Source organism: Ahaetulla prasina, chromosome 4 (assembly GCF_028640845.1).
Source record: "Ahaetulla prasina isolate Xishuangbanna chromosome 4, ASM2864084v1, whole genome shotgun sequence".
NCBI classification, from domain to species: domain Eukaryota; kingdom Metazoa; phylum Chordata; class Lepidosauria; order Squamata; family Colubridae; genus Ahaetulla; species Ahaetulla prasina.
The window spans coordinates 92,613,397-92,627,465 of NC_080542.1; the positions used below are offsets into that span (position 1 = coordinate 92,613,397).

At 37.2% G+C, this 14,069-nt stretch overlaps 1 protein-coding gene across 1 annotated transcript in view; it reads right to left on the reverse strand.

Annotated features, from left to right (window-relative positions):
* TGFBR2 (transforming growth factor beta receptor 2) overlaps positions 1–14,069 on the reverse strand; it is a 66,179-nt gene that overhangs the window by 3,083 nt on the left and 49,027 nt on the right. Inside the window, exon 6 of the mRNA XM_058180127.1 lies at positions 3,238–3,368. Within this exon, the coding sequence (XP_058036110.1) occupies positions 3,238–3,368 (131 nt within the window). The remainder of the gene's footprint in view (positions 1–3,237; positions 3,369–14,069) is intronic.

The following is a 14,069-nucleotide window of genomic DNA, read 5'->3' on the forward strand; positions in this document are numbered from 1 at the left end:
AACCCAGCTTGTCACAATTTATAATAACTCAAGTTACTACTTTAGCTAAATTGCTTTTGATGTTAGAGAAAGATGAATATATCCTGAGATATTAGGAAGTCATTATCTGCAGTAAGTATCCTAAACCCTACAATAAATATATTGTCCAGTTTTGTAATTAGAATTTTTACAATAAATTGATAAACATTTTTTTTTGGTTTTTTTTGTTTTGTTTTTTGCAACTGAGGCAGCTGGGTAACGGTGGTTGGGATTTTACTATGTGTTTGTAATATTTAAAGAAGATATGGCCTTGGACAAATTAAGGGATGCCTGTTGAATTGTCTTGAATGGACCAAGAGGTTTTCCTGGCTTGGTTAAAGCAACAGTTACCACAATATGCATAACATAGAAACAACCAAGTTATTTAGATGTTTGAGCAAAAGAAATCCACCATTTTTGCTAGCAATACAGAAAAAAATAACGAAATAAGTAACTGTCCTGTCAATTCATGCTGCCTGCAATTAATACATCCAGGCAGTTTCCACTAATAGTTAACAGTAAGATATGCCCCGGTCACTATTAATTTTGTCAATAATTGTGGTATGAAAAAAAATAAAGTGAAGTAAAAGGCATGAATTTCAAAATAATCCTTCCGACGAAAAAAGTTCTGTCCATCATGAAAATAAATGAAGGAGGAGATTTGCTAGTTTTTTTCTACTTTCCTTGCACGGCACTAAATCAGCTTTTTGGTGAAGTGCTGACCAGAATTTTTTTCACCATCTACCTGCCTTGCATTCTTCAGAAATTTAATTGGCAGTATATAACTATGGATTAATAACTCATCTGAAGCCTGATTTATTAATCCATACTTATTATATACTGCCAATTAAAATTTGGGGTGAATTTTCCTGTTTATCATAGAATGATGGTCCACGTATGGAAACTGGATTCTGATTCTTATATGATTCTGGAGAGATTCCTCTATCTATTCTTAATCTGAGATATAGAAGGATTCCAAGATATTCAACTGATGCAAGAATTGATAAAGTGGAAAACCAGAAGGAAGTTAACTAGCATAAACTTCTTTGTCTGCTCCAAGTCTTGTGATGTTAATTACAATTATTCCATAAAGGGAATTCCACTATGGGTGCTCTATTCTAGAAAACAATGGCTAATTCCAGCCTTGACAAGATTAAGATATTAATTATATGAGCATTTATGTAATGTTTTGCCTATAGCTCATGCATATTAATTCATTAAATCCTATGCTAAAAAATTTGGCCTTTTATTTCAATGGAGAATTTTCTTGGTGATAAGAAAGAGTGAAAAGTAAAGGAAAGACAGAAACTAATGCATCAAAAAAAAATGGCAAGACACAAAAGTATTATCCTTGAAAGAAGCTTTTTCTGAAATATTAACAGATAAAAATATTAGCGTTCCTGAAAGACTATATGTGAGAAAGATCTGGAAGAAATGGGTTGATTATATGTTTCACATCTATCATAAAAGACTAGATATTTGGATTGATATTGGATTTTGACGAGGAAGGACTAAAGTTGAATAGATATTGTAATTTCCTGTATTGAAATTATATAATGTGTTGTACTAAATTGTAAATAGAATATTCTTGAAAGATCTTATGTAAGAAAGACTTGGGGGGAAAATTATATGGTTATAGAAGCTATAAGGGAGATATTCTCTGAATTGAGGACCCAGATTGTTGGGGGGGCATAAGTTGACTTTGTAAATATATACAAATAGAATGAGACTATTGCCTTACACACTGTAAGCCGCCCTGAGTCTTCGGAGAAGGGCGGGATATAAATGTAAATTAAAAAAAAAATTGGATTGGATTTTTATGCATTAGCTGGTTTTAAATACTTTAGGATTTATCTGTCCTATTGACTTATATATTTTATTACTGTTAATTGTTAATTTTTTTTGAAGGATTTTGGTTATGTAAGGAGGAAGTCAGAGCTAGAGAGGGGAAACTGGTATAATAGTTTTGGGGGAATTTTTTTTTTAGCATATGTTTGTTTTATTTTTAACTATACCTTGTGTTTGTTCCGGGAAGTCAGGGGGGGAGGGGGGTTTGTGAAGGAAGGGGGAGGGGGGCTGGGGGGAAAGGGGGAAAAAATTTGTAAAACTTTTTGAATAAAAAAAAAAGAGTGAAAAGTAGTCTGTCTTTTTCTAATGGCAAATTTAATTGTATGATTTACTTCATAGCTTATTTTGACAATTGTCAACAGTAGAATTGGAATTATAGTTTTTCTGCATTCTGAAACTACCAACATTAAGCTAAATTAAATATTAAATATTGACTTGAAATCAGTAATGTCAACAAATTTCATCATAGACATGAAAGAGAAAGTATGTAGCATTCATTTCAAATGTATTATGAAAAACAAGTATATAACAACAATGAAATTGCATGGAAAAACAGAAAGGCTAAATAAAGCAGTAATAATTGTTTTAGGTTTAGAATTTTATAAAAGAATTGAAAACATTAGCAGTAACTTAAAAATACCATAAGCAGATTTTCAGTATAATTTTGACTGAAATCTAATAAAAGAATTATTCCACTGACTAAATATGGTCTATGGCAGTGGTGGGATCCAGCCAGTTCGCACCACTTTGGGAGAACCGGTTGTTAACTTTCTGAGCAGTTTGATGAACTGGTAGTTGGAAGAAATCATTAGGGCAGAGAACCAGTTGTTAAATTATTTGAATCCCACCACTGGTCTACGGCAATAAGATACCCTGATGAAAGAATAAACATGAAATGGGTTCCATATTAATGAAGTTGTATCAACTTAACAAAGCAGAGTTCAGAGAAATAATGCAGCAGAAAAGGAATACAATGGAACAGAGCTGCAACCCCTATTATCACTTAGATAATAGGAGCATGCTTCTATTATCACTCATTACATTAAGTAGCACTCATACTGCAAGATCTTTTTACAACTCTGAGAAATCTTAAGGCACAATGTTTATTCATTTTCTTTTTTTTTCCCCCTCCAATTGTTTTCCCCCCTTGCATACAATGGTCTAGTTAACAGGACTTCAAGGGGAAGCACAACATATAGAAATAAAAGTTCGCATTATATTTTAATATTAGGTTTAGTGTCTTGAATAAAAAGCATCTATTGAATCATTTAAAAAATTGTAATTATTTTCTATGATGACTACTGTATGTAGCAACTAGCCAGTTTTGCCATGAATTGTCTTCCTCCAAAAATAATCAAGACTCTGTCTTACCTGATGGTTGAGCCATGAACAAGGAATTTCAGGCCGTCCTCTGTCCCTCAAAACATTGTCCTTCATGCTTTCTACACAAGGATGTTCTCGCACTTTTGAACCAAATGGTGGCTCGTAGTCTTTCACCTCCACTAGGAAAATAAGCAAAAATGACAACACTTAGTTAGACTAAGAAGATTAAAATCAAGATGTTTGTGTTGGCTTCTCCTTGATAAAGTAGAATCTGATGCTGGCACCTGTTCTTTATGATCTGGATTCAGTATTGTATTACATTTTCTGTTTCTGAGCCTCACATTTTGCTAATATTGCTAGACTGTCTATCACTGTCATTTATCTGAGAAAAAATATTGAAAAAGACAGTGGAAAGTGTGGGTGCATTTCCTGAAATTTAAAGCTTTGTCCTAAAAGCCTTAAATTACAAAATTTAATTTACAAATTAATACAAAAACGAGATCAATAGATAGTTAAAATCTTCAAGAATTGGAGAGGAGTTTTTTTATACTTATTTGCTGAGAAGTTAAAGATATTTAGAAAAATCAAATACAACTAAACTCTTAACAATAGAGCAAGCCAAGGAACAATTCTTAACAGATTCCAAAAGAAATTAAAACCAAATTCATTCCCCATCCATAAATTATTACAATTCCCAAATTGTGAGTTCCTAAATGATTTGGGGTATTTGCTGAAGTATTTTTTTTCTTCAGGCTTTCGCTAGATAATTCTGGAACAGACATGAAGACTGAACTAAGATAGATGGAACCACAGGAAAGCAAGGGTGTACTGTATACAAGAATCTACATTTACATATATTCTAAAAGCTGTTCTGCATTATATTGTGTGCTTCATGTGTAAAAAAAGCATGAGAGTTTTGAAAACATCTACTCAAAACTTCACTGCAAGTTTTATAATAGATTTCTTCAAAAGCCAGAGCTTCATTTGTTTGCTGCCTAAATTTTCACCAACAAAAGAAATGAGGAAACAGGGTGGAAAACGGGGAAAAAAATTAAAGGCAACACCAGTGGCAACCCAGATTTCATTTCTGTTGTTTCTGTTGGTGAAGTCTGACAAGTTTAGGCAGCGTTCATGACAAACATTTTTAGCCAGCTACATGACAAACTTAGATACATTCATATCACATGGAAAAATTGACTAGTTTCAATCCTGTTGTTGTTTTTTTGGTTGTTATTTGTAGGTCGTGTGAAAACCAGGCCTATTTTGTTAATTTATATTTTAATTATTGTGCGGATCCAAAAAAAATGTTAAATTCAGTAATCAAGTACAACACTTGGCACTGTTGGTTAAAATGCATCATTCATATATCTGGAATGACATAAAAATGCAGCTCAGTATTATTTTATTTATTTATATCTTGCCTGTATTATTTTTACAAATAACTCACGGTGGTGAACACACAGCTTTCTCCTGATGGTACCCACTTAATATTTTAGATATGTTTTTCCCCTAGTCCAACTATAAACAGGGAATTTATGTTTATTAGTATAGATGATTTTATACAGAATCCTGGAATATACGTGCATCTTCTAGGAAGGAAATGTCTTTCATCCAATTTATGTCAGAGTTTTATTTATTTTTAACATTAAAAATAATTATATATTTATAGCAACAAAAGGCTATTTATAGAGTTCTGTTTCAGAATTTTGTGGACTGTCATGTGATTCCTCCTGCCAAATGGTAAAACAGGAGTATGAACTTAGGGTGAAAAGAGGCCTGTTTGTGAATTTGAGAGGCACATTGGGTTTGTCTTTAAACAGCATGAAGTTGTACTTAAAATATTTACAGACAAACACAAACCTATAAATTCATACACACACTCATAGTCATTACTTCTGAGACTGTGGGAGTTGGACTGATTCCTATGTTGGGAGGGAAGATTAAGAAAAAGGAGAGCTGGATTCTGGGTTCGGCAATGAGGAAAGAGATGAAAGCAAGCAGGAACTGAAATGGAGAGGTGTATGATGGCACAGTTCAGGCAGGAAAATGAAGAGAGAGGAAGATGGATCATTAAAGGAAAAAGCAGAGACGTGGTGGGAGAAGTGGCCAATGAAGCAAAAGCAAAGGCATGTGGAAGAGACAGTTGGGCAAACAAAAAAAGGGAGTCCAGAGAGGAACAACAGTGCAAGAAGAGAAGGAAGAAGAGTAGTGAAACCGTGCTTTTTAAACACATCTTACAAATATTCCAAATATATATAACGAAATGCGTTCACTTGTGCCCTACAGGGGGAAATTTGCCAGATCAGAAAGTAGTTCTCAGAATTAAAAATAAAAGCCCCCCCAAAAAAACTTACAGCACAAATAAATGGAATCACAACTGATCAAACCAACAAACATTGCCTTCTACACAAACTAAACCAAACACATCTACCAATCAACCAAACAATGTAGCAATACTAGTAAAAAATACAATTGAGAGAGAACAAAAGCGTCAAAATGCTATATTATTTGGACTAGATATTACAAATGAACCAGATATTGATAAAATACATAACATCATTTCAAATTACAAACTATCAACCTTCAGCCCTAGTGAAATAACCGAAGTCTCCAGAGATGGACCCGAATTCAAATACAGTGATGGTTCAGTGGCGCCTAAATTCTGTAGAGTCATATGCAAAAATGAAACCAGCAAAAGAAATTTCATCTATATTATAACACAATTGCCAGAAACAATCTCAGCTTCAACAAACTCAGAGCTAGACCAGACCTATCATTCCTACAACGTATTAGATCCCGTGAACTTCGTTCTGAGCTCAAACAACGGCAAGAAGAAGGTGAAACCAACCTTTAAATTGACTACTGTGCCGACTGCATAAAAAGAAAATCCTACAATCAAATAGCCATCACTCAACCTCACCTCAATCAAAACATCCAACAATCCATCAATCAAGGCATCCATCCATCTGTCAATCGAAACATCCAACCACCTGTTCAATCAACTGTCGAACTACCAACTAACACCCTACCACCCGTACAAAACCTCCAATCATCCAATGAACAACCACTCAATGCTCAACCAACCTTCCTTCAACCACCTGTTGTTCATAACCCTCAATCAACTATCAATCAAAACTAAATATGCATGCCCCTTACCTCTTCTACACCAAACACTGCAGGTCTCAAATGTAAATTAACAAATGCAAGAAGTATTGTAAACAAATTATCTGAATTTATCCTATTGTTAAACAATGGTACATTTGATATTATATTTGTTTGTGAAACATGGCTAAACTCATCCTTCCCTAACTCCATTATTTCAAACAAAGAATATCAAGTTTTTCGACCAGAGCGTGAAAACCGCAGAGGCGGTGGAGTAGCTATCTTTTACAAAAAATCACTGAACCTAAAAAATATTCAAGTTGCACATAAACTTTATCTTCCTGAAACTATTGTATGCGACCTGTCCATTAACACACTTCGATTCTTACTATGCTACAGAGCACCTGACTACGACATCGATCACGCAAATAAGTTAACCACACTGCTAACATGAGCTACTTCTTGCCCATATCCTCTCATCTTCCTGGGTGACCTAAATCTACTGTCAGGGTTCCAGAAATACCTCTTCTGCGTAAAAGAAACTCAGAGACATTTCTTTTCCAGAGTTCTTTACTAGCATGAGGAGACTGGCACACGATGAGTGCAATTCCAAAACTGAATTTCCGGATCCTTTTCCCCAGTTATACAAACCCCAAGAGTCCCACCTCCCTGACCCCTTTGATGGTCACATGGTCCCACGTTCTCCCAGTTCATTCGAATATCTTCTTGCCACTCTTCCTGCAGATGTGAACCCCATCCGACCTTGACCGTCTGAAGAATGTTACCATATCCCTCAGCCCCCCTTCTTCCCCTCAGGGGAAAAATGTGGCAGCGTCTGGAAACCTAAAGTCTAATATGGGTTCTAGGCCTGACATCTACCTTTTATTAACTGGATAACAAATGAATGTACAACTGAACCAATCCATACTACACTATACAATGCTGTTACAGACCTAGGTCTTGAACAACTAGTAACTAACAATACAAGACTCAACAACTGCCTTGACCTCATCTTTTACAATAACACAAATTCAATTTATGGACTACAAATAAAAGAACCCTTTTCCAACAGTGACCACTGCATGGTAGACTTTTGTCTCAATATACGCCCTCACATAAATTGTCATAATAATAGTACTTCTAACTACAATTTCAAAAAAACCAACTATGACCTTATAAACAACGACCTCTCATATCTTGACTTCAAATATATTCTCAACCTGTATCACTGCTGAAGACCACTACCTAGTTTTCCTACTTGAAATCAATAGAATCATCAAACAATACGTACCACAAATCACCACCAAAATAAAAAAAACAAATTACCCATATCAATAAAGAAGCTTCAATCAAAAAAAAAAATCCCTCCTGAGAAGAAACAAAAAGGGCCATGTATCAAACTTCAAAAACCGCTACAGAAATATTTGCAACCAAATTTATTATTTATTTATTTATTATTTAAATTTTTATACCGCCCTTCTCCCGAAGGACTCAGGGCGGTTCACAGCCTGATAAAAAGTACAAAATAATACAATATAAATACGATTAAAATATAATTAAAAAACTTATTAAATTGGCCACGATTAAAATTTAGAATAAAAACCCATTAAAAACCCATAAGTTTAAAAACTAACCCAGTCCAGCGCAGATGAATAGGTGAGTTTTAAGCTCGCGACGAAAGGTTCGGAGGACCGGAAGTTGACGGAGTCCTGGGGGGAGTTCGTTCCAGAGGGTGGGAGCCCCACAGAAACCGTTCCTGGCGCCGCCAGGCAACACTGTCGCTACCGACGGCACCCTGAGGAGTCCCTCTCTGTGAGGCGCGGGTCGGTGAGAGGTATTCGGTAGCAGCAGGCGGTCCCGTGAGATAGCCCGGCCCTATGCCATGGGCGCTTTGAAGGCGTTCAAACACTTGGCGCACGGAAGGCCACAGGTAGCCAGTGCAGCCTGCGCAGGATAGGTGTCACGTGGGAGCCACGAGGGCTCCCTCTATTACCAGCAGCTGCATTCTGGACTAACTGAAGCCTCCGGATGCCCCTCAAGGGAGCCCCATGTAGAGAGCATTGCAGTAATCCAGACAAGGCGTCACAAGGGCGTGAGTGACTGTGCATAAGGCATCCCGGTCTAGAAAGGCGCAGCTGGCGCACCAGGCGAACCTGGTGGAAAGCTCTCCTGGAGACGGCCGTCAGGTGGTCTTCAAAAGACAGCCGTTCATCCAGGAGAGCATGAGTTGCGCACCCTCTCCATCGGGCCAATGACTGCTCCCAACAGTGAGCCGTGGCCACGGCTGACTGTACCGGGATGCCGGCATCCACAGCCACTCCGTCTTGGAGGGATTGAGCTTGAGCCTGTTTCTCCCATCCAGACCCGTCACGGCTTCCAGACACCGGGACAGCACTGATAGCTTCATTGGGGTGGCCGGTGTGGAAGTACAGCTGGGTGTCATCAGCGTACAGCTGGTACCTCACACGAAGCCACTGATGATCTCACCCAGCGGCTTCATGTAGATGTTGAACAGAAGGCGAGAGAATCGACCCTGCGGCACCCACAAGTGAGGCGCCAGGCCGACCTCTGCCCCCGCCAACACCGTCTGCGGCCGGTCGGAGAGATAGGAGGAGAACCACCGATAAACGGTGCCTCTCACTCCCAATCCCTCCAACCGGCGCAGCAGGATACCATGGTCGATGGTATCGAAAGCCGCTGAGAGGTCTAATAGGACCAGGGTAGAGGAACAACCCCTATCCCTGGCCCTCCAGAGATCATCCACCAACGCGACCAAAACCATCTCAGTGCTGTAACCGGGCCGGAAGCCGGACTGGAACGGGTCTAGATAGACAGTTTCCTCCAGGTGCAGGGGAAACTGATATGCCACCATACTCTCTACAACCTTCGTCGCGAAGCGAAATAAAAACTGAATGCACCATTTACCACACAAAGCAAGAAGATCTTCTGCGCATCAATTCCAATCGTGCTTTTTATAATTTTGTTAACAATAAACTTAAAAAATCAAGATCCATCCCACCACTAAAAGAATCTAACGGAATGTAATGATGAAACAGTTAAAGCAAACCTCTTTAACACATTCTTTGGCTCAGTCTTCGTTAACAATGATGGCACATATCCGACATTCCCCAATCGTACTAACAATGATTACAACGACTTAACTCATATAGACTTCCCAGAAGGTTATGTTGAAAAAGCTCTTCGCAAACTGAAACCATCTTTATCTATTGGGCCTGATGGACTCAGTGCCTATTTCTTAAAAAAACTTTCCACTAATATAGCAGAACCCCTAAGCATAATCTTTGATAAAGCTTTCATGACTGGTTTCCTTCCCAAACTTGGTCTCTAGCCACAGTAATCCCTATCTTCAAAAAAGGAGATCCCAGCCTAGTTGAAAATTACAGACCAATCTCTCTATGCTGCGTCACCTACAAAGTAATGGAATATATCATCAACCAATCCATTACCCTCCACCTATAAACAAACAACTTACTATCTAATAAACAATTTGGTTTCAGAAAAAAATTATCATGTAACTTACAACTTCTCCACTGCAAAAACATATGGACTACTAATCTTGATCAAGGCAAAGCAATAGATGCAATCTACATAGACTTCTGCAAAGCTTTTGACTCAGTAGTATACGATAAACCTCTCCTAAAACGAAAATCCTACGGCATTTCTGGACATCTTCACAATTGGATAATTGCTTTCCTGTCAAACAGACAAAAAATGGTCAAAATTGGCAATGCTGTATCAAATCCTGTCCCTGTCAAAAGTGGCGTTCCTCAAGGCAGCGTTCTTGGACCAACGCTCTTCATACTATACATAAACGATCTCTGTGACCATATCTCAAGTTATTGTGTTCTCTTTGCTGACGATGTCAAACTATTTAACACCACCAACACTACTACTACACTTCAAAAAGACCTTGATTTTGTTATCCGATTGGTCTAAAACTTGGCAACTCCAAATCTCAACCAGCAAATGCTCAGTCTTACATATTGGAAAAAAGAACCCAAACATTAAGTACAAGCTTAATGGACATTATCTTACAGATTACTCCCACCCTGTTAAGGACCTTGGAGTTTTCATATCAAATGATCTAAGTGCCAAAGCCCACTGCAACTATATAGCAAAAAAGGCTCTAAGAGTTGTAAACCTAATTCTGCGTAGTTTCTTTTCCAAAAACTCTACACTACTAACCAGAGCATTCAAAACATTTGCCAGACCCATTCTTGAATACAGCTCATCTGTCTGGAACCCATACCACATCTCTGACATTAATACAATTGAACGAGTCCAGAAATATTTTACAAGAAGAGTTCTCCGCTCCTCTGTAAACAACAAAATACCTTATTCCACCAGACTTGAAATCCTGGGATTAGAAAACTTAGAACTCCGCCGATTCTGACAAGACCTGTGTTTAACACATAGAATCATCTATTGCAATGTCCTTCCTGTTAAAGACTACTTCAGCTTCAGTTGCAATAATATAAGAACAAACAATAGATTCAAACTTAATGTTAACTGCTTCAATCTTGATTGCAGAAAATATGACTTTTGTAACAGAGTTGTTAATGCTTAGAATACATTACTTGACTCTGTGGTCTCTTCTCCAACTCCCAAAAGCTTTAATCAAAAACTGTCTACCATTGACCTCACTCCATTCCTAAGAGGACTATAAGGGGTGTGCATAAGTGCACAAAAGTGCCTACCGTTCCTGTCCTATTGTTTCCTTTCAATATATGTTCTTGTATATAATGTTGTGACAACATTAGGGCCTCTGGTGGCATTGTGACAACATTAGGGCCTCTGGTGGCTCAGACTGCTAAGACAGTCTGTTATTAACAGCAGCTGCTTGCAATTACTGCAGGTTCAAGTCCCACCAGGCCCAAGGTTGACTCAGCCTTCCATCCTTTATAAGGTAGGTAAAATGAGGACCTAGATTGTTGGGAGCAATAAGTTGACTTTGTATATAATATACAAATGGATGAAGACTATTGCTTGACATAGTGTAAGCCGCCCTGAGTCTTCGGAGAAGGGCAGGATATAAATGCACATAAAAAAAATAAAAAAATAAAATAAAAACAAAACAAAACAGTGAACTTTCCCTGGTCCATCTGCTTAGCTGCATACCTCTACTAGTAAGCTGCAAATGATCTGCAACTATGTCTGAAACATGTTTTGCAAATATTTATTCTGGAAATTTTTATTTTCTTGCTTTCCCACAACAAATAGTACTTTAAATAGCCTTAATTTTTTTTTTATAAAACCATATCAGAGCAGAGAAATGTGGAAAAATAGCATCTATTTAGACTGCTTTCTATCGTTATGGTTTTAGAATTGGTTTCTGCAGACAATAAAAAGCTTTATATTAGACCAATATATTAAACTGACAAATACCCAAATTATTGTGGTTTCTGTGAGGAATGGTGTTTATTGTATTTAAATGTTCACTTCATATTTGCACATTTTCATGAAGAGTCGAGGTCTATTCTAAGGGACAGATTCAATCATCCAAAATACAATTTGCTTTCAGGACACCAATAGGCTGAATAAGATAATTTCCAGAAATCTATTTTTGACATGAAAGGATGCAGGACAAAACTGAAACATGGTCACAATTAACAGACACAAAGTATATTTCCTGGAGCCAGTGTAAGGAAACAAGTGTGACCCAAAAACAATAAAGGGCATTTTAAAAATGCCAAGCTTTCTTTTGTAGCGGGAGGGGGGGAGGGGAAGGAAGACGCCAATGACTCAATTTAAAGGGAAATCAGCATACTTGCATGATAATATTGTAGCATTATTTCTGTAGAACTCTCATTTAAAAGAGCGAAGGCTACAGTTCATATGCTTAATTTTAATTTAAATGAAAAACAGTTCATTAAGTAGGCACATTTTTGAAACATAACTGTTGGGGAGGGGCGGGGAATAGCAGCTTTGCCTTCTTTTGTCATGTCTCATCATTTAAATACAATATTAAAACAAAGAAAGCCAGTTTGATATAGTGGTTAAGGCACCAGGCTAGAAAACAGGCGATCTTAAATTCTAATTTTGTCTTAGGCACAAAGCCAGATGGGGGACCTTCTCCTGGTCACTTTGTCTCAGCCTTAGGAAAGAAGCAATAGCAAATTACTTCTGAAAAACCTTGCCAAGAAAACTGCAGGGACTTGTTCAGACAACCTCTGTAAATTAGACATGATTGAACCAAAAAAAAAAAAATTAGAACTGAATCAGTCAGTTTTAATGAAGTCGGAGAGTAAAAAAGTGGCTGCATTTTCTTCTACTACATTTAATGTTTGCCTGCTATAGGCAATGAGAAATTGGTCACAGATTTGTATCTGAATACTGAAAGTTTTGGAGCATTTGAAAAACGGAGTATAGACTACTTTTCTACCAAAATATTTAGATTTGCTTTTCCTGCCAAATACCAAAATACCAAACCTTTCACAACATACAGTACCAGTTTTCTATACTTTCATCCTTAATCCAAATGTATTGTTTCAGACAAAGCATGCAAACATTTCAAGTAATCCAGCATTGCTTAAAGAAGCTCAAAGAGTGTAAGTTAACATATTTTTCAAAGATATTTTTTTGTAACTTGGCTGATTCTGGCTAATCTCATATACAGGCAATAAAAATACTGCAAAGAAGTGATTTTGGGAGGGATGTCAGAACACTTAAGGCTCACTGTGCTTTCCTTTCTCAGAGTATCCATGTCAGTTGCAAAAGCAGATTGTTTGAATGGAAATTATATTTGTCACAATGCATAACATCTGGCGTACAGCTGTTGTGCTGACTAAACTTCCAAGAAGGCACCTCAAGCTTTCCTAAAAGCAGTATTGCTTTTCTAAAGCAAAGTCTAAGTATGGCTTCTAAACTATTCTCTAGTGAAATATTGGGTAAGCTGTAACTTCTTCCCACATTTTGTCTAACAAACAGTGGAATGGTCTTTCCTAAGGTTGTTTCTTCATTTACAAGTATATTGATATTCATATCTTATGTTTAGAGATAAGTCCAGCTTAAAAACATTATAATGTATTGAGGCTCTGCATGTAAACGATATTCACTTCTACTTCACCTCACAAGAACCCACAATCCTTCCACACACTATAGACTCATTCTTGAAAGACAATGCCTCTTTGTCATAAAAGTGGCATTTAAATTAAAATAAGTATGTATTTAAAAACAAAAATCAAAGACTATAAGACTATATGGTTTCTCCTATATCTGTTTTTATAACTATTTAAAAACCTCTGCTATGCTAATGACATACCCTAATAGTTGAAATTGCAACAGATCTGCAACTCCAACAATAAAAAGACAAAAAAATTATATATAGACAGGCTCTATTTTGGTCATAACATATAACATAACATAATAACAGAGTTAGGGACCTTGGAGATCTTCTAGTCCAGCCCCCTGCCCAGGCAGGAAACTCAACAAGAAAGACACAGACTTCAGAGGATAATTAGAACTGCAGAAAAAATAATTGCTACCAATCTGCCTTCCATTGAGGACCTGTATACTGCACGAATCAAGAAGAGGGCTGTGAAAATATTTACAGATCCCTCACATCCTGGACATAAACTGTTTCAACTCCTACCCTCAAAATGACGCTATAAAGCACTGCACACTAGAACAACTAGACACAAGGACAGTTTTTCCCCGAAGGCCATCACTCTGCTAAATAAATAATTCCCTCAACAATGTCAAATTATTTACTAAATCTGCAGTACTATTAATCTTCTCATCGTTCCCATCACCAATCT